The following is a 21,730-nucleotide window of genomic DNA, read 5'->3' as shown; positions in this document are numbered from 1 at the left end:
TACAGTGCTCATGGTATAAACACTACTTTGATTGACAGGCACAGGATAAGCTGTTAGAAGTTTAGACTTGTCCAAATTTTATATGAGCAAATGACTTGATGTATATAATACATTCATAGTTTCACCTTGCTGAATCAGGCTTAATGGATGACAGATGGAGCTGAATGAAAAATGAACTTGATTTTTTAAATAATATTCCAAGAACCTTGAACTGGGATGGTTCAGGGAAATATTAACAGCTTTCTTAGCATTGTGATGAGAAAATATTAACTTTCACTTTTCTCTGAAAGGTAAATTCAGAGGTCAGTAGTTCTTGTAGGTCATGGTTTAAATAAAAAACAGAAATCTAACTACAGCGATGACAAGTAATCATCTATTTAGAGGAGAAACTGTTTAAGAAAAAAAAAAAAATAAAGCAACTTCCCTCTCCCCGAATATAAACATGGACTTGGTAAACTATCAATTTACCTTGTAGCGTTTACTTTCTCATGTGCTAAAAGGGTCTAAATTATAAGGGACAGCTTTCTGACTCAGAGCCTTAGACTAGCCAACTGCAAACTTGTGTTGTATCAGGCAAAGTGCTGCTTAAAGCCTGACCATGCTGGGCTGGCAATTTTGTAGTGTGAGGTCTAGACTTGTTCAGCAGTCACATAATTAGTCACATAATACATCTCAATAGTTTTAATGCTCATATTTAATGCAATTATTCAATCAAATTAAATATTTTAGATACCACTACCTGAACACAGACACTGCATTTAGACTGCCTTGTGTGTTTGCTGTATGCCCACACAACCTCTCTCAAACTTACTCCAAGTGTTGTCTTCATAAAACCCTCTGTATTACTCAACCACTGAACGGAACCCAGTTCTTGCCCTCATGTTAGCACAGAGAAGCCCTTTCTGGTTGAACATCTGGATCAATCTCAGGGAAACAACTTCAAGTTGCTAGCCCCAGTGAAAGAAAGACCAGCCGCAATGAACACGTCATGGTCTCCTATTACTGAGTATGAAATGACACTGAAGTACCTTCCTTACACTATCCAAAAGCTCACAGTGGCTGCAGTGTCATTTTTTTCTAGCAAACTGTTGAAGGGGTTGTGTCCAAAACTAACCATTTGCTATTTGGAAGACCAGCCCAGTGTATGGACAGCAGCTGTTCTGCCCCAATACTGAAACAAACTGATCTGGATAACCAGGGATTCGCAGGACAGTATCCTGATGCATCAGGACTATTATGTGCTCCTGCCTCACATACTCCTAACAGCAACTCTTTGCATCAGTTTATGCCTGCAAAAACCTGGGGGGTTGCATGGCTTGACCACAGAGCAGGAGTTATCCAGGGGGCAGAAACTTCTCGCTGGGCAGCTGGAAGTCCCCACTTGTTGCCCCCTCTCCCTCCCCTGCTGGAGGTCTCTTCCCCCTCAGATCAGCCTGCAGAGCTCCACATCAGATCAGGCCCTTTTCAGGCAGGATAAAAAAAATAAAACAAAGCTCAAGCCAAAACTACCACTTGAACTCAGTGTGGGGGTTTTTTTGACTGAAATAGTCTAAGAAATTATTACATTACCAGTTTTGTTGGAAGATCTCAAAGGATGGCAGCAGGTCAGAGAGTAGAGAGAGGTGAAAAACAGCTGGAAACAGGAACTTCTTTCCTATTTCCCGAGTTTTTCAGCTGCTTGTGTGCCTCCTCAATAATATCAGAGCAGAGAGAAAACCTGAATACCCACTTGCAGCCTAATCCCCTCAGCTGTGGTGCTCCTAGCACAAGCTGAAAACCCCATCATTACAGTGAGTATTTATTTCAGCAACTCAAAGCTTCCTACACCTGCCCTCTGTCTTGCTTATCAGAACAAACAGGAGCCTTTCAGCTCAGGCTGGCATCATGGTATTTCTTGGGATCAAAGGGGCGGCTAGCAACATTGCCAGTGAAATCTTATAGATAGGCAGGCTTTCTCTCCTACAGTCCTTCGTATCAAAAGGGTGGGATTTTTAAAAACCTAAACACTGCCCTAACTGCACTCAAAAAGCAATGAGCTGCAAAACACTATTTAATATCAGAGCACTGTTTAGTACAAGTGCAAGGAAGACCAAAGCTGAACACCTTTGAAAGTCCAACTCCAAATTTGTCCCTACTGTACTGCATCTAACTCAAATTCAGCCCTACAGGATTTTTTTACTTTACCTGTAAGGTTGATATCAGGACATCCACTAACTTTCCTCTGACTCCAATAGCACTCCCACACAGCATTAATTAATAAACACAGGTGACTCATACATTTTACAAGTTCAGTGGACCTCTGTAAATCCACACTCCTCTGGTAATCTCAGGTGCACAGCCATTCTTCACCCTGACAGCAAACTATGAAAGCAGCTGTGAAAATCTGAGATAACAAACCTGTATGATAGGAAGGGGGTAGCTGAAACTTTTCACATAATTTATGGCTGATTTTATTGGCTTTGGATTTTTGTCAGGTGTATTTATATCATAAAATGTATTTTATTGGTTTGATTTGAAGTAAAGTCACGGTGCATTGTTTGGGTAGCTTCAGCTTCTGCTGAAGAAAACCACAAAACCTCTACCTAAACCCCTTATGCCTCCTATGAGCAGAAACAGAAAAAAAAACCCTAAACAAGTCCTAAACCCCCAAAATGTATAACCTGTGAATGGAAAGGTTTTTTGCAGCACTCACAAATAATATTCAGATATATGGAAACTGATAATTCCAAAAGGAAACGTTTCAGTGAGAAAAAGCATGCTATATAGGACTAAATACATTTAAATTATTCCAGAGTGAGACATAAATGAAAGGTGATACCTGTAATATTTCCTAGATGTGCTTTAGTATTTAACATTTTGTTTTGTAGCCGACCAGCCTGTTGCAGGGGAAAGGGCAGTTACCCTAAATGGGTGCTCAGCATAGAGCACATTCTCTGAGACACAAGTGTGTTTCTTGCAGCCTGCCTGAGGGATCAATATGGGAAACATTTAGGTGTTTTTTGCTCACAAAGATGGAACAGTGTTGAAAATGGCAAACGCTGACACGAGTACTTCCAGCCAGGCAAATGGACCCTTTCTTTCAACACAAGAGGCCTAATGAAAAGCCTTCTGCAGGAAGAAAGAGCCACAGCTGAATGTCCTCGGCACCAGAGAGGGACATGTCCTGTCCTGAGCTGTCTTTCTTGGTCCACGTCCCAGTGCAGACTTGAGGGGGATCCCCCACAAGTGCTTGTGTCTGTTCATTGGCAGCAGGCACGCCTGCCAGAAATCAGAGAGGTCTCAAAGGACATTTTGCATTGCTTGCCAGCATGGGGTGACAGCCTTAAAAATTATGTGTTTTCAAAGGGCTATTCCTACAATAAAACCCTTGACAACACCCTCAATCACAGGTGTGGCAGAAGGTTTGGGCAGTGGATTTGTAATGACAAAATCGGGCACAGGTGACACATGGGTTTCCTGAACCAGCTTCAGGCACTGATTGTATTTCAAAACTGCAGCCTTCTGAGCGGTACGAGACAGAAACTCTGAAGGCCTCCGAACACTAAGAAGCTATTTCACTTGACCTGATTTCAGGTCAATGGCTTTGAGAGGTAAAGCTGCAGAAGCAGCTGCAAGTGGCTTGTCCTGCCAGGCTGTTGGCCTTGTTCCTTCCAGAGTCACCATTGTCCATGTTTTTGTTGCCTGTGTGCCAGGTGTTTCACTTGTCTGAATGAATCTGCTAGGAAGAGTGAATGTAGAGAAATTACAGGGGTTTCTGAACAAACTCTCAGGGTCGGATACATTGCATTCTGCATAACCATTTAATAAGTAGCAATATTGGGAAAATTCCAGCTGAGAAAGACTCAGGGGCAAAAAGGCTAATGTGAAGCGGGATTAAGCAAAGGCTGCAGGAGCTGACTCACTCCATGCTTAGCATTACAAGATAGGTATCTTAATCAGAACAGCTAGTGCACAATATCAATTCACTGCATTTTTTCCTGGATACCAGGTTTAGGTGGTCATGCTGCATCTGAGCAAATCGCTCCCTAGCAATTTCTCAGCCTATTTCAGTTAGATTTCAAATAGAAATGGAGGCTTTAGAGACAACATTTTTCTGTTTATTTCCTTAAATAGGCCATAGGAAAAAGTGAGAAAACCTGTAAGTACCTCTACTAAGGGAAAGGCTGGAGAGTGCCCTCATGTCTGATTAAACTTAACAGGATCCACATGGGAGTAAGCCTTTATAAACCTCCAAGAGGGGATAACTACTTTCATCACATTTCATGCATTCATCATCAAGAAAACCAGCATAGGGTAAAGCATGTCTTACAGCAACCCCTTGGTTCTGGTACACAGCAGGTGATTTGAAGTTGATTTTTGTCTTGTTACATTGATGTTAAAGTGTGGTTCATTGCCAGGAATTTATTCCTGGCAATGAAAGCTTACTCCCAACCCCCCAGAGTCTTTTTTTCCATTATTCTCATTGTCTTAATGGCTTAGGCAAAATCATATGGAAAGTCTGTGATACAGCCTTAAAGCCAGAAAACATATGGTCTTAAATAACTATCAGGAGTGGACCCAAAGCTTTCTTAATTTGAGCATAGCAACTGGAAAGTTTTTGTGGCATTTCACTAAAGATAGGATTCTTCTTGAAACTAAAGGTGTATGTTTAAGAAGGAAAGGAAGTGAAGGGAAGTGAAGTGAAGTCAATGCACTTACAGAAAAAAACAACACCAAGGAGTGTCTGGCCATATCTGTCAAATTCTTAGCATTTGAGATTTGCTGAAGCTTTGATGCCCATGCTGTGCCACAGAGAATGCTCACCTCTCACTTTTCACCTGAAACAGAGTATTTTTACAGCTCTAAAAGCTTTCTGTCCTTTTACAGCTTCAAATGAATGCAAGGATGACTCTTCTGACTCTCTGAGTAGCGAAGTCTGCACTTGCAGCTTTTGCAGTATTTTTGCATTTCCAAGAGGTGAGGAAAGCACACTGGAAAGAAGGTAAGCTGGTGGATGGTGTCACAGCCTCTTCGTAAAGGGCAAGAGAGCATTTTTCTTGTTCTGCTGCTTCTTGTTGTGGGATTGTTAGATATGGGGGAGACCTGATGTGTGGGGAGGAGGGTTTGGTGGCAGAACAGCTTCATGAGCTGAGGTGAACCAAGACAGCAGTTCATCAGATGTTCCCATCTCCCATCTTTCCTCCACTCCAGGTCTATAATTTACCTCCTTCCTTGGGTCAGCTTGGGCTCTCACTAGACCTTCCAGGAGTTCATCTAGCTCCCTGAGAAGGCAATGAGGCTCAGTACTCTAAATTTAGGTCAGAGAAACTATTTGCTATGACATTAAGCTGACGAATGATTACAAAACAATAAGGTTATAGGGACATATCTATCCCAGAGATTAGTATTTTCCTTCTAAATACAAGGAATACCTCTGCATTGAATAGGTGGGTTTTCTAAGGTGAATCTCAGCATTCTCCTTCTTTGTACTGTCTCTTGTGAACACCTGCTACATAAAGAATAAATTACTCCTCCTCTTTGGGGTGAAGGTGCAGGGTAAGAATTCCAAAAGGAGCGGATTATTTTTCATAATTTTATCCTTAAAATACCAAATCATGGCACTTAGCACTTGCTACAGATTTTTATGCTTTTGTTTGATCATAGCTAGTTTTTTTTCTTGTGAGAAAAGCCTGCCAACAGAGACCACTAATGAACTAAGAAGGTGGCCGTCCATCTGTGTGTGGAGACAGGCTGAAAGGTGTTCCAAAGGACAAGAAGTTTCCCGTTAACTCTCAGCAAAATATTTGGAGATTATTCACATAGACTTTTGTACAGCTGTTTTAACTAATCTGCTTCTGATCATTAGCCACCAGATGATCTCTTCATTAAACACATTCAGGCTATGACAGACAGATGCCAAAATGCTAACTGACCCCTAAGCAAGTACTCAAGTTTTTTTCTGCTTTCGTAATAATTATGCTTTATAATGTAAAACTGTGCAACTGCTTCAAGATAAAAAATGGAGGGCCATAAAAACAGTCATTTAATTGACTAGCAAATTAAATCTCAGAAAAGACTCTATTGTTATGTCTGCTGTCATCATCACATTTAAATGTTGAAAATGTCTATTCTGAATGTGTTAAAGCTCCTGCAAAATGGCTACTCTTCAAGGGTACTTTTGAATAATCTATGTAATAAAAATTTGCACATCTAAAGACAATGGCTACTAAAAGATTGTAGGCAGTTATTTAAGCAAAATGTGTGAGCTCCGAGACATGAATTTTTTACAGAAACGCAAAACTATCATATAAAAATGTTGGAATCTTTCAACATTTCAATCATCATGCATGTAAGGGCCCTTCTGTGATGTAGTTAGTTTCACAGTAATTAGTTTTACAGCTATTTGTATGTGTTGGAGGAGGTCAAATTACTTGTACAGAAAAATTGCTCTTTGTCCTGAGTTTTTGTTGTTTTGGGTTTCTTTCATAACTATACCCATCACATTTTGGGAAAAATGCTCAAGCAAGCCCTCTCTAAACTAAAGCTGTAGGTATAACTAAGATTGCAGCATCCCTCCCCTTCTCATCACATTGAATAGAGAACCTGTGGTACAACATCAAACACTCAGGCACTGGCCCCGAGGGGAAGCTCAGTACCCGGACTTGGTCTCCAATGCTCTATATCCGATGCCTGTGCAGTGTTGGCCATCTCATCTAGGTAGTGACACTGAACTAGACAGCTTAAACTAATCAATAAAAAATGCTGAGAAAATTTTCATCTAAAACCTCATTACTCTGCATAACTTAGATGTTTGAGTTGGGGCTACCTAAAATGCTTCTTGTTCTGTTTTGAGTACATTTATAAGCATCATATAACCAGCATTGGGTCGGTACCTTGGCCATAAGCCCAAGCGTCACAGTGTGGCTACACGTGTTATTTTATCCTGTTCTCTGCCAAAATAGGACAGCTATGCCCAAGCTGCTCAGCGGGAATAGGCTCCAGCCCCTGCTAACTCCCTGGGAATTGTATGGGAGAGTGCTAGCTGATTCATGCCCAAACCACATCATATCCGAAAACACAACTGTGCTCCGGTGCCTGGGACTGCTGTGACCCAGTCCCACAGCTGGTACGAAGACACCCTGCAGATACCTGCGCTTTACGTGCAGGTTGGCACAGTGCTCTTTGTGCTACAAAAAACATACCTGTTAATTCCTATTTCATGGCTGCATGCTTTTGCTCCTATGCTAATATGCAGAACTGTGGTAACACATCGGCCTTTGGTTTCCTGAGTGATAATTTTCAGAATATGGTAATTTATCAGTGCTGTACCAGTGCATGGGTGTTAGATGTGCCCTGAGCATATCTGTTTGAGAAAGTCTCCTGCAGACACACATATCTCTTAGTCTGGTTTCCAGAACTCACATAAGTTCAGTCTGAAGCTAGGTAGCCCCACAGGCAATGACAGTTACAGATTTTATGTACAGACAGCCGTGAAACTGTAGATGTGTAGGAAGCCACAAACAGGACAAATCACACCTATTCTTAGCTGTGGAAGCTTGCCTAACTTTAGTGGGACAAATGACCTCCAGGGGTTGTCTTCTGTCATTCAGCTCCAGGGGAAGTTTGAATTATTAGCTTAGCCAAGATGCTTAACAGACACGAGGACAGGTGATTTTTACTTTCTCAGCTTTCAATCTATCTATGCATTTAAATTACATAATTAAAACATATTTAATGCCCCTAAAAGCCATAGGGCAAACACTTAAGCGGTTAGTCATATAGGACTCAGACACATTTTTGAGGAACTTAGTATAGGCAAAGCAATTCAGGACGTGCTTAGGTACATTCTCTGCTAGGTCATAGCCCCAGTGGTGCAAATATAATCATATATTCTTGTCTCCAGATATGGGGGTTTGCAGGAAGTAACACAGTTGGAACTCTCCTGAATTAGCTTCACAAAACCAAACAGAACCTGGCTAAAAACAGTGTGGAGAGCAAGCCCAATCCCTCCATCTCCAATGCTTTTCATTGGTAACACATGTACCGTCAAAAAGTAGTAGTTGATCACATTTATTGTATGCTTTCACAACTTAAAATCCTTTCAGTGTACCATTAGTCAACCTTAAATGCGTGTGCTTTCTTACATTTCTTAAAGTAGTTTTGAAAACTTACCCATATAGGGTTTTGTGCCAGCCATAGAAGAAGCTTTTTCTGAGCCTTTCACTATGGTTGCTATGTTAAAGTCAGTGATATGAACATGTCCTGCAATTACACAAAGTAAAAACAGAAGTTAATTTAGCACATAATACAAATATTCCTTCTTTTGTTTACCATTTACATGCTAATGGAAAAAATAATTAGGAAACATTCATAACAATTCATAGAAACTTACTATTAAATGTTGCTCATAACTGGAAAAATCATATTGGCAGCAAAATGATGGAATACTTTTCCTGGATGGTTGTATCCACTATCTGCTCACATTGCTCAACTTTTTTTTTCCTGGTCATGCCAAAACCCCTCCTGTTGTGAACGTTAGGGATAGCTACTGTCATCTAGAGCAGGAACAGCACCAAATTTTGTGAAGCTATGTGTAAAATCTAGCTCTCCTCATCTCCAACTAGAGCCAGCCCTTGCACTCTCAGGTACTTGTGACGTTGCCTGCTATCGCATACGCTGCAGGTTACTCTCAGCCTGGCTTTTTTTGAGTCTCCTTAGTGCAAAAAGGGAACTGAAAAGAAGAAGGGTATTTTTATCGTACGTTAACTGTAAAATTAGATCCATGGTAGCAGAAGAGTGTGTATGTAATGTCAGCAGGTCTCAAATGACCGTTCATTTGACAGCAGGTTGCAAGATAAAAGATAAGTGACACAAGTCAGCCCATGGAGTTGCTGCCTGACCAGCCAGACAGCTGATTTAAACTGAGCTAATTGGGCTGGGTGGCCCAAACCTGCTGTCATCATTTTTTTCCTGGGGTGGTTTACAAGCAGCATAGGTTAAATTGCTCCACTACAGTGAAGCAATAGTTGTTAATCCTGGCTTGCCATAGGCAGGTAAACAATGCAAATCCAGCCTGGAAATGTGTCTGCAGACTTTTAATTTGATAAGTCAGCTGTCAGGTTTGGCGTTTTCCACTTAAGGACTAGTTTTACACTGAGGAGTGACGCAGAACATTCTGTTGTCTGTGATTACATCTGGCAATGCCATTGTGGAAGACAGAGTACAGGGAAAGGTACTGCTTTCCCCGGCTTAGCCCTGCACTCGGATAAATATATCACTTGTTGAACTAGACTCTTGAATGACAGGTTCCTGGGATTTTTTTGTGTTTCTCAAGATCTCAACCTCATTCAGCCCACAAAATGAAGCAGGCTTTGGGCATGATGCAGTTGTTAAGTGAGGGAAGTTGTTATCATGTTTGCTGCCAAAGATGAAAAGAGTGCAACAAATGACTGATGGAGAATGTTAGCTGCAGTGCCTGACTGAGGAACAACAGTCTCAACAAAAGATTATGATGCTCCCACAGTCTAACCTGGATCCTGCTCAAAGACCCCAGACAGTTGCATCTGCCAACCCTAACAAGTCTGCAGCCATGCGTATGTGAACTGAAATTCTGAGCCTCCTAATTCAGCCAGACCTGTTGTTTTTGAATAGAAAATAGGAAGAAGGCACATTCCACTGCCAAAATTAGAGGTATTTCTCCAAATAGGAGACCTCATTTCTGCATTTCAAAGTTTTTGATGAAATGGTTTGCATGCTTTCTACAGTTTTCTCAAAAAAACTCTTTATATTTTATTGACACTTTCCTCCTAAGACATCCAGCCCAGAAAGACATCTGCACAGAGCAGACAAAAACTGTGAGCAGATGAAAATGAGCACTTTGTAAAGGGCAGGAGTTGTTATGCTGCCGTAACAAGAATAACAGCCTGCCATTGGATTTCAGTTTGGTATTCCCCCTTACTGGTGGCTGAAGCATAGCATGTTTACAGTTTATTTCTGCAGTAATAAAACACCATGGCAGAAGATTTCTTGAAAAAGATAACTGAATCACATACAGACACCTCATGGCAGTAGATTTAAGCAATTCCGTGTGTGCCATAGAATGAAAAACTGCAAGGATCTCAGCAAGCTAATACTTTCTCTTTTTTTGACAGATAAATATAAAGTTCTGTCATTTAAATGACAGCATTGTAAGTGATGCTCCCTATTAGAGTGCCAGCATGATAGACTGTTGCAAAACACCTATTGCATAATATCCATTCAGGCTGATCCAAACAGTTGATTTGCAATGAAAATTGCCGCTCCTACAGTGCATTGTTTTCTCTCCCTTTTATTAGATGTCTTCTCATTTAACAAAACCAAAATAGCACATGTGAATTGTTGTATACACTGGTTGATGGTGTTTGGTAAAAATGCCTTTCTACTAGGTAAGGGATGAACTGGGAAGATCAAAGAATCACAGAATAGTTTAGGTTGGAAAAGACCTTTAAGATCATCAAGTCTAACCATTAATTCAGCACTGCCAAGTCCAACACTAGACCATGTCCCTAAGCCCACATCTACACATCTTTTAAATACCGCCAGGGGTGGTGACTCAACCACTTCCCTGGGCAGCCTGTTCCAGTGCCCGACAACCCTTTCAATGAAGAAATTTTTCCTAACATCCAGCCTGAGCTCTGCCTGCCTATGCACACCACTGAATGGTTTCATCTCTTTTAAGCCTAGTGACTTGGGGTTTTTTTTGGTTGGTTGGTTGGTTTTTTGGCTTTTCATTACTGGTGTGAATATTTCAAAACATTTAGAACACAATTCTCTATAGGGGTCTTTCCAATCAGTCTCTAATACATCTTACTGCAACTATTGCACATAGGGAGAGGAAAGGTGGCTATTGATATAGTGAATATGTTGGGATACTGGCTAATTCATACCGTTTTCAAAATTTCAATTCGTGGGGACTTATTCCCATCTGAGCTTCACACCTTGCACTTGATATCACTTTCTGGATATTATTGTGATCAACTATATGTCAAAACCAAGCCTGTACCCTGGCTCCCTTCTCAGGTAACAGATACAATATTGAACTAAGCTGTATGTCAGTGTCACTTGGGTTTAGCTTTTAAGAGGTGTGAAGCAGAACAATGCACAACAAATTCAGCAGTACCTAATGAAATCCAAGTATCGTGTTGAAAGAGCTCATTGCTTAATCCCCATGGTTGCATGACCGCATATGATGATATGATGGTGGAGAGAAGGGGAAAAAAGGCAAATGATCACATTCCTCTGGCATTTTGCAGAGTGGCTCTTTCAAATAAGCTCAGATTGCCAAGATTTCATGTATGCTGATATATACATTGTAAGCAGAAAGTATCTCAGTGGAAATTATTTCAAAAATTGCATTCCTCTTGTCAGCTTCCAGTTAAGGTGTTAACAGGGAAATTTCGTAAATTAATACCTACAGCATAGTGTATGACTTTGAGAAGCTTTATGCAAGCCCTTCAGAAGTGCTGTGTGGCTTTTATTGCCTCACTCTTCCACATGGCCTGAAATACCAGTATCCGAGGTAAACAGCAAATTATCTTTGTTTGGACTATTATTTAATTTTTGCTAAATGAGGACAAATCATAATGCCAATTAAAACAAATCTTGAAAGGTGGCTGAGGCTGGCTGACTAATATTTAGCAGAAGAAAATGTACACGATTTCAAACCTCATTGAATTTCTCAGAATCTGAAACCGAAGGGGTGAATGTGAGGGCACAGAGAAGAGATACCAGCCTGGAGTTAATGCCACTGACTCAGCATGCATCAGAGCTGATGGGAAATCTCAACACAGTAGCATTTTGGAGCAAATTGAGATCTGGTTTGCCCTCAGAAGGTCAAACCCTGTGAACAATTTAAAAAGCATTGCTCTAGGTTCATCTGTACTATGTACAAGAGTGTACGCTCGTATCTGTGTGAACTTGGTATGACTTGGCAGTCTGCCACTTATCATCAGGGAGATTGTTAGAAACCTTTTTGTACTGCTATAGACGGGTTCAGCGAGGCTGTGCATTTCAAAAGGGTAGGCTTTTTAATGGCCGTGTAGGCATGTAAAAGTTTCAAATATATTTTCAAAGTGTAGATAGCTTCAGGTGAATGAATTATGCTCAGAACGCTCATCTTGTTAATCAGCATTGCAGGGTTAAGCGAAGACACCGTCCTTGAAAATTGTCTGTGGGTATAAGAACCAGCCCTAATGCAGTCACACCAGGTACATCTTAGTGGAGACATTATGTCTCCCATCATCCATATAGAATACTGATGTTGCTAGTTCTGTTGTTCAGAAGTTAAACACGGGTTCTAAATATTGAATTTATGAGTGATTTTAAGATGGAGAACCGTGAGGAAGCAGTTACAACACCAGAAATGGGAGGCAATTGGGGCACTTAAGAGACAGCACCTTCAAAACAAACAAACAAACAACAAGTAGTGAGTTTTCCCATACTCTGTGTTTAAGATAGGGAACACTTTGCCACAAGATGTTAAGGATGCTTAAAGTTTTCTCAACTCAAGGAAGCGCCAGAAAAGACCATGGAAAGATCACATAAAGTTAATAAATGCATGGAAACCAGCCAGCTCGGGAAATGCCTTAGGCTGGGGGCTGGGTGAGTACGTGGGGGAAGACCAACAAAAACCTGCCTCATTTTATATCCTGCTCTGTCATTCAATTTTGAAAACTCTTGGAGATAAGAAGCTCAATTAGATGAGTCTTTGATCCAGTATGGTTGCTCCTCTGTTCTGAAACTGAAAGCTTGCATATCCATAACACTATCTACAGCAACAGAGACGGGCAAAGGGAATGGAGTGGTGCCTTATAAGGAGAAATTTAAAAAGCTGAGGCTCTTCAGCTGTGGCAGGAGAGCACTGAAGGAGCTTTTGAATATCATGAAGATCGTGATTGTAAGCTATTATTTACCCAATCCTGCAACTCTGGAAGTAGGGGATGTTGTTTTTGAAAGGAGAATGTTTCAAATCTGATGAAAGAAAACACTTTTATTTCATGAAGGATTGTGAACTTCTACAGCATGTTGCTCCAGGAGGTTGTAGAGGCCGATATCAGCAGCTGCTTCAAAGAGGCAGTAGACAAAATCATTGATAAAGGTTCATTCATGTTCTGAAGGGAATATACAGACGTACCCTAATATCCTAATGCAAAAATTGTTATTGATAGGGAATACAGAAGCATATTATAACTAGAAGTGGCAAAGCACATGTCCCCATGAATAGTATCTCTTTTGCTACTGGCTGTGACGGAATACCAGACAAGGCCTTGGGTCTCACCCAGCAGGGAGTTCTTCCTTGGAAAATCATGCAGAGACCTTGCTGGGTCTTATGAAATGATACCCCAAAAATCTTGCATGAGAGGAAATCAAACCCTTGCAAATTTCCTGAAAACAGGGTGTGAAATGGCGTGGTCATTCTTTACAGTGCAAAACCTGGATGATCAAGTAGAGCCTCATAATTTCTGCAGAATGACCTGAAATGTTAATATCGATGGTGTTACCAAATAGCTGTAGAAATGATGTTATCATCTCTGAAAAAAAAAAAAGCAATGTACTAATCCATTTGCCACTTCTTCTTTTTCTACATTTTACGTATTCCACATTTCTTTAGGCATCATAGCTAAGAGATCATGGAAAAATTTAAAGACAGCTTTATCTTCTTTGATATTAAAAAAAAAAAAACCACAAAACCCAAAAAACTACCACCAAAACCAAAAAACCAAAAACCGAGAACATGGATTAGATTTACCATCTTTAAGTTCTAAAGACTATTATTTCAGTTATATTGTTCCAATTCGTTAAAACAAGAGAAATAGTACAGGAAGCTGAATACTGTTATTAAGAGTACTCTATAATGGTTTTCTCTGTACAATACAATAGTAATAGTTCTTCTGAACCATCAGGTAGTCCCTTCAGCTATCACTGGAAGAATTCTCTTTCAGATACATGTTAGCAGAACAGAGCACTACTACTAAGTTTAGAGATTAGTGTTAGTTGGAAGAAGAGCTTTCTCTGAAAGCTGAGAAGAAAATGTAACAAAAGAGCTTTATGGACAGCATTCATTTCCTTACAGAGGTCCAATTCTGTTCCAGAGAGTGAAACTTGAAAACACCACTACTGTCTCTCCTCAGATGAGTCTCCCCTGTGGGATGGAGAACCTCTCCAGCAGACCAGGCAGTCATCTTCTGGTAGGGATTGAACACTATTTTAAGCAGCTGATTACCCAATTTTCATGTAGCATTACACTTGTTGTCATCATCAAACATTTATTTCCGCTGATGCATCAGAACCTGTGCTCAGCAGAGTTGAGATGTGGCTTTGCTGAAAAGCATATGGGAAAATTCAGGCTTCATCTGCCAGAATGATTTTGAATATGTTGTACAGACTTTCGTGGGTTTTTTTCTTTGTAAACTAGCTTGATGATTTTTATGGGTTAAGAAAAATCTCCTGTTTTCACTACTTCACTATTCCAGAGGTATGTTCCCTAAGCCATACAGATGAATTGAAGTGAAACTAGTTTTAATGAGCAAAAATATCTGTAATCTACAATCTTGGTATATGTTATGAAAATCAGCCAGTTTAATTGCTTGAAGATGCAAGGCAATGTGAAGGGCATAACATTTCATTTTGACTTCAGCCAAAACAGGTTTCTTCAGTGAGGTCAAAGAAATCTAACTCACTGAGACAAACTCTCAGTCCTAAAGGTTGTGCATATTCAATTCCATAACACTTTGTGTAAGCACAGTTTGTTTAATGAACTGTAAGAAAGGCCTAGGGATAAAGTCAAGCATACAGGAAACTCTTGTGCCATCCTACACGCCAGAGGCTAAAATAAAGTTCCTTCCTGTTCACCTGATTAGACTCATATTAGGTGAATTTTTTATGCTTCCTCTACAGTTATGGTGCCCATATTCAGCACATTTTTCTATTAAGTGAAATCTGATGATTTCCTAAAAATTATGTTACTATGTTGCAGCACAATGAAAGCTTTTATAGACTTCAAGAATAGAGTCCATTTTGCAAAACATATCTATAAGGTGGATATCTATATCTTTTTTCAGAATTTCCTAGGCATTAGTCATCAAAGAGAAATAGATACTGGTGCATAGTGCAGACATCCAAAATGAATACGATGATCTAAAATGTGACTATGTCTTTCAGTTATTGTGCAGACACCTGTCCTGCTGCTGTCACCTCATTTAGTAAGTTGAAGTGTGTGGATCCTTATCCAGGTTGAGAGAATTATGTGTCCTGATGGCATAACAGGTCTGTGAACCAAAGATCCATGAGCTAATTAATTCTGCTGACCAAGGTCTATTTGCAAGTCTGGAGAAGAATGGTCGTTTCACCACTTGTATGCAGGTGTGCACTGAGGAACCAGCAGTATTCTGCTGTTTTGCAGAAAAGGTGCTGTTCATCCCAAAATTTGCAGGCTGGCTACAGATAATTTTGTTCCTTGACAGCTTATAATCGCAAAAAAAAAATTAATTTTGCTCACTCTTATGTAGCTTCTTTTCTGTAATGCTTGAGTCCCCATAGGAAAGCTCTTGCAAGAGGCTGATTTTGTGCAGTAATTGACCTTGATGAGGGGTAGGGAGAGATAAGGGCAGTTGTATTTCTAACGCTGTCAATCAGAGATTTAACACACTCGCAGTCATTTCAAGTTGCTTTTGACATCTTTAATTCACCCAGAACTTAAAGACAAGAATTTCATGCCTATTTGTTGATGTTAGTGTCCAGCGAACATTAACTCTTAAGGGTTTGGAACATTAAATTTCTAAAATTCTAGATGGTTTAAAACGCCAACATTATATGCCTTTGTTGGCTTCTATATTCCCAGGGACAAACTCCAGCTGTTTGCAGTGTTACCTCTTTAATCAACTTTAACTTGTATACCCAGCAGCTCTGCAATGGATTTTGAAAGATAATGGTAACATTGGCATCATTTCAAGTTTATATTTTCTCAAAGATTAACTGCTTTTAATCAATTTCTGAGGTGAACAAAACACAACAAGTCTTCCCACAGTAGAAAACACACATCTGCTTTTTTCATTTAGGCTTCCTCACATACATATTTCTGTTCTAAAGGATACAAGCTTAATTCCTTCTTTTACCTGTATTTTCTCATGTTCTTCCTATGAATAGTTACAAAAAGATGCATGAGCTTTTAGCAAAATACTTCATAGACAGTGTATATGTGTAAAATTTAATTTTAAAGGAATAAGATGTCTTTTTTTTTTTTTTCATAGCACATATTTTTTTGTTTGAGATCATGGAATTAGTACTGAAAGTTGAAAGCTGATTATATTGTCTAGTCTTTTTTAAGCCAGAACTACATATAGAGACATGAACATTTTAGAGTCTTAGGGGAAAATTTCCAAATTCTCTATTTAAATTTAGGAAAGTAACTTTATAAATAAAGTTTTATAAATAACAGATCCCTACATGAGAAATAATTTGCTTTGTAAATTTTCTTAGCCGTTCAGAAGTTCTAAAAGAGAAAATAAGTGCTTAGTACTGTTCTACTGGTAAGCCCCTAAAAAGGGATTATGGCGATTCACAGTAATCCTGTTAATAAAATATTAAGTTCTTTTTATCAAGTGTCCCTGGTGATCTCAATTCATATTAAATTCCTTCTCCTTCAGGTCTTGCAAGTGTCACATCAGCATATACTTTTTTGCAATAGGAAAGGAAATTACAGAATCCACAAGGTAGACAGAGGGACTTCACAGAAAAAGTCCAGATTCAGGTAGGAATCCAATACCTGAGGCTGATTTACAAAGCATGTCATGAGCATGTCACTGAGATCTCCAGAATTAGAGATAACTGAGAGAAAGCAGTCAATATTCACTTACCATGCTCGTCCAGTAGTATGTTGTCAGGTTTGATGTCCCTGTAAAATAAGGAAAGGAATGCATTACATTTCATGCCAAAAGAAAACCTGCAATTTTAAAGTTTTCCCCATCTGGATATGAGGACCAAGTCACTTAAATCATTACAAAACCAATGAAAACCATGTCATACATGAAGGCAAATAATTTTTATCTACATCTTCTTACTGCCCTGAGAAAACATGCATACTAAAGAGGGTCTCTAGGTCTCCATTTCACGTGGCTTTGTTTTCATATGGTTAGCATTGACATGGATTTGGTTTTCAAGACTATGTACTTTATTCTTTATAGCAGCGCGAATGACGAGATGGAAGATTTGCATCTAGGAGGTGCCTGATTGCCTCGGGGACTTTGCACTTGATAGACCCAAGAAACCATTTAATTGGAAACATCAGTGATCTACCCTTTCTGCCAGACCCCACTAATCTGCCATGAGCACAAGCCTGATCATTCACATATCGTAGAGTCCTGCGAGCCATCTTATGGTAATTGGGTACTTCTAGCTGTTCTACTTTAAGCCCCCAAATCCTCACTTGGCTGTCTGTAATGGCAGGTGCTGTGCTGAGGAAAGGAGTAGGGTTAAAGGAGGATGGAGATGATGATGTGCTGAAGCATCAGCCCAACTCTGCTGTTCTTGGCACAAGGGAACAACAGTGCCCTAGAGACCTGCACTTTCAGGACCATTTTCCATTGACCTATGTTCATGCTGCTATCAGGAGGGATGGAGACAGCATTTTGCCACTGTTGTGGCATTCCTACCCTCTTTCTTGGTCCAGCATCACTGTTCATGGTGTGGACCTGTTCTGGGGGAAACACATCTCTTCCCTTTGCCAGCCTGGATCGGTCCTGGTTCGGCTCACCCTGGGTATCACCAAGTGTGATGCAGCAGTGTGATGTGGCACTCCCTTTTCACTGGCAGCTTGCTCTTCATGCAACTACAAAGCCATGTTCTTGGTGTTGCATTGCCAGAACGGAAGGGAAATGCATCAGTCCACCTTCAGCAAAAGGTTTGCCCTTGGGCTAAATTTTCCACTTATCTCAACAGAAAAGGCACTGTAAATTGTCAAAATAAGCTGCCGAATGAATATGCAAATGAACCCCAAACACGTCCATCTGTATAATTTCTTTTAGCCAAGGGATGGCTTGTTTATTGCAATTTAAATATTTCCTAGGAAATCCTATCCTGAGTAAAATACATACTAATACATACTTAGATTTCACTAACAAGTTTTGTCCAATGTGCCCGTGAATAGATTAAAGAAAAAAGCAAAATGTTACAAAAGGCAAATATGTTACACTAGAACACTTTTTTTAAAATTTTATTTTAATTAGAGGATGACTTCTAAAGTAAACATCAGAAAGAAATAAGATAGCAATTGCAATTATAATATGTATATTTCTTGCATGATATGAGCTCAGTCATCACCCAAACTCTACACCTTTATTGACAAAAGAAGGATGCTTACAGTTTAGTATTCTGAATTCCATGCTTTCTAGCCCTTCTTGAGAATCATATGAAGTTGTGAAGTATACTATGATTATGTTTACAATTTGTGTATCAACAGCTGGGGAAACATAGGATAAATAAGAAATTACTTTGAATCATTCCTTGCACATTTAGAAATAACGTAGGATGTGTATGTGTCTGTATAAGGAAAAGGATCTCACTATGAATTACCATCTGGAATGGAAATGTAAAATTATACTGATATTTCACTGTGAAATATTGTATTTATGCACAACTTACAGGCCATCTATAATTGCCTGATTCAGCCGCAGTTCTCGTTATATGTGTAACATAAAGGGAAATCTCTCCTAGAGCCCATGTCCCCCACGAATCTCCAAACTCTGACTTGTCTCTTTCTTCTCCCCTGTCCTTACTTGGCATTTCATTCCCCCTATCAAAATCTCTCCTTCCCCTGATTGCATATGGGTGAAGTTTGTAAGTTACAGGTGAACTGTAGGATCAAATATCTTTGCTTATAGTGAAAAACTTCTCTTTGGCTGAATTACTGTAAGAAATTCTATACATTATTATATGTAATGTTATATCTGATCTCTCAATTGATGAGACAGTTTTTGGAAGAGCTACTATTAAGCTGGTATCAAATATATTTTCTAGTAAGAAAACAATCTCAGGTTTTTGATAATTGTTTCCTGATAAGAGTTGGAATTGTGATTTCAAGTTGAATAGTCCTTGTGGTTGATCCATGACTGGAGAATATAGCAATGACTTTAATGGAAATAAGCACATCATAGTTTTGACTGTTGAAGTAAATATTTTCAACTTCATCTTCACAAAGTTAAGCAAGCACAATCTGACTCTGCACTTCTCATGTAGGTAAAAAGGTTGGGGGTCACCCAAGTACATTAGGGCCTTTCTATGTCTTCCTTAAAATCAATGTTACATTCAACATTATTCCAAACTGGTTTCCCCTGTTAAAGAAAATAAAAATTAGGAATTGGAATGGTACAATAATGAGTACTTCACTGAAAATAAAACATCAAAAGGAGAAATTCAGCTTTGTGTATAATGGTGTATAGTGCCATGGGCATAATGGTGCAGCACCCAGGGATTGCTGATTACAAGACTGTGCCTTTTCTGTCTGTTTTTTTAAGAATCATAGAATTGTTTAGATTGGAAAAGACCTTTAAGATCATCAAGTCTAACCACTAACTAAGTATTGCCAAGTCCACCACTAAACCATGTCCCTAAGCACCACGTCTACATGTCTCTTAAATACCTCCAGGTATGGTGACTCAGCCACTTCCCTGGGCAGACTGTTCCAATGTCTGACCACTCTTTTAGTGAAGATATTTTTCATAATATCCAATCTAAACTTCCCCTGGTGCAACTTGAGGCCCTTTTCTCTTGTTCTATTGCTTGTTACTTGAGAAAAGAGACCAACCCCCACCTCTCTGCAACCTCCTTTCAGGGAGCTATAGAGAGCGATAAGGTCTCCCCTGAGCCTCCTCTTCTCCAGGCTGAACACCCCCAGTTCCCTCAGCCACTCCTCATAGGACTGGTGCTCCAGACCCTTCACCAGCTGCATTGCCCTTCTCTGGACACGCTCCAGCATTTCAGTGTGTGTCTTGCAGTGAGGGACCCAAAACTGAACACAGGATTTGAGGTGTGGCTTCACCAATGCCCAGTACAAGGGGACAGTCACTCCCTTAGTCCTGCTGGTCCCACTGTTACTGTTGCAGGCTGGGATGCCATTGGTGTCATATTCAGCTGACTGTCAACCAACACCCCCAGGTCCTTTTCCACCAGGCAGCTTTCCAGCCACTCATCCCCAAGCCTGTAGTGTTCCAGGGGGTTGTTGTGACCCAGATGCAGGACCCAGCACTTGGCCTTGTTGAATCTCATGCAGTTGGCCTCAGCCCATCGCTCCAGCCTGTCCAGATCCCTCTGTAGAGTCTTTCTACCCTCAGGCAGGTCAAGAGTCAATATTAATTTTGCTCCCTGTCTTCCAGCTCAGGGGTCTGGGTACCCAGAGAGCAACTGGTCTGACTATTAAAGACTGAGGCAAAGAAGGCATTAAGTAGCTCAGCCTTTTCCTCATCCTTTATCGCTATGTTTTCCCCCTGCAAAGAGGATGAGTTTAAAAAATTTGAGTATCTGCTATGGTATTGCACCATTAAATAGACTATACATTTTTATTGCCACCAGAAAGACATTGACAAATCCACTTGACAACTGTATGTATCATCAAATATATTTCTCATGCAGTTGCATCTGTAATGTTCAGAAAGTCGAGTAGTAAAATTAGATCTGTGCTTATCTTTCTGTGACTAATTCAGGCAGTGGGTGATGATTGATACAGATGCACACAGGCGTAAAGCCTTTCCTACCTAAGAGATCTTCCTCACCATGGGCTCTGACGACTTTGCTCATTTTGCTCTGAGGCAGGACTGTAGAGGGGGGGGGGGGGGGGGTGGTACAACAGGGTGTATTGCCTTGCACAGAGCAGCCCAACCCTTCAGTCCCTCAGGCAACTTGATAGACTCATAACTGTACCTCAAATCTCAAAATAAGCTATTTTAAACTGCTTTTACAGCAAGTAAGTCATGGCCTACCAACCCAGAAGGTGGACAAGTGTTTTAAGCACAATGCTGCTGTTCTGGGATCCCATGCCTGGAGACAAACATGATGCATAGATTCACATGGCAGGTGAGAAAGCAAAGCGGAGAGTCACCATGAAGGGTGTGCCTTCCAGCAGCACTCGATTATGCGGTTTACAGCATGGATCTGAAAGTTCTCCCCTTCAGAGGCAGCTTGTTGAAAGCTCCACGGATTGCAGAGGGGCGAGTCTGTTGCTCTGCCCTTGTACTGACCACTGCCCGCAGGATACAGGGTAGGGAATTTTCAACACAGACAATGGGTAGACTTGTCAGGTCTAGGAACATTGCAATTGAAGTTACTGGATATATTCAGAATGGAGGGCTTCTGACAGCTAGTTCATTTAAATAAATATTCTAGTTAAATTCATTTAAATAGTAAAAACACTGGTTTTGTAGGAAGCTGGATTAAAAAGATGAAAACTCTTCAGTTAAGCAGTTTAAATTCAAACATGTTAAGTAAGTGAAATTCTGTTTTGACTACACATCAATATTTCTGAAAACATTTTTCCCCTTAGCAAGCATGTTCACATAACAAGGTGCAAAATTCAGCGCCTTAACTTCAGGGTTTTCCTGTTATGCATATCCCTAGCTAAGAGAATGTACTGAAACTCTCATTTCATAATCCAAGTATCTTGAACCAGCTCATAAGAGAAATTGAAGGACTTTTGCAAGGTGCAAACTCACTCACAGTTTGGATT

General features: G+C 40.1%; 1 protein-coding gene across 1 annotated transcript in view; it reads right to left on the bottom strand.

Moving 5' to 3' along the window:
* STK32B (serine/threonine kinase 32B) overlaps positions 1 to 21,730 on the bottom strand; it is a 113,193-nt gene that overhangs the window by 15,506 nt on the left and 75,957 nt on the right. Inside the window, exons 5-6 of the mRNA XM_010147634.1 lie at positions 16,872 to 16,909; positions 8,152 to 8,241 (exon numbers count right to left, since the gene is read on the bottom strand). Coding sequence (XP_010145936.1) covers positions 8,152 to 8,241; positions 16,872 to 16,909 — 128 coding nt within the window. The remainder of the gene's footprint in view (positions 1 to 8,151; positions 8,242 to 16,871; positions 16,910 to 21,730) is intronic.

The sequence above is a fragment of the Eurypyga helias genome, unplaced genomic scaffold, assembly GCF_000690775.1.
Source record: "Eurypyga helias isolate BGI_N326 unplaced genomic scaffold, ASM69077v1 scaffold7932, whole genome shotgun sequence".
Taxonomy (NCBI): Eukaryota; Metazoa; Chordata; class Aves; order Eurypygiformes; family Eurypygidae; genus Eurypyga; species Eurypyga helias.
The sequence above is the reverse complement of the archived record's forward strand: the minus strand, read 5'-3'. Positions and strand labels throughout refer to the sequence as shown.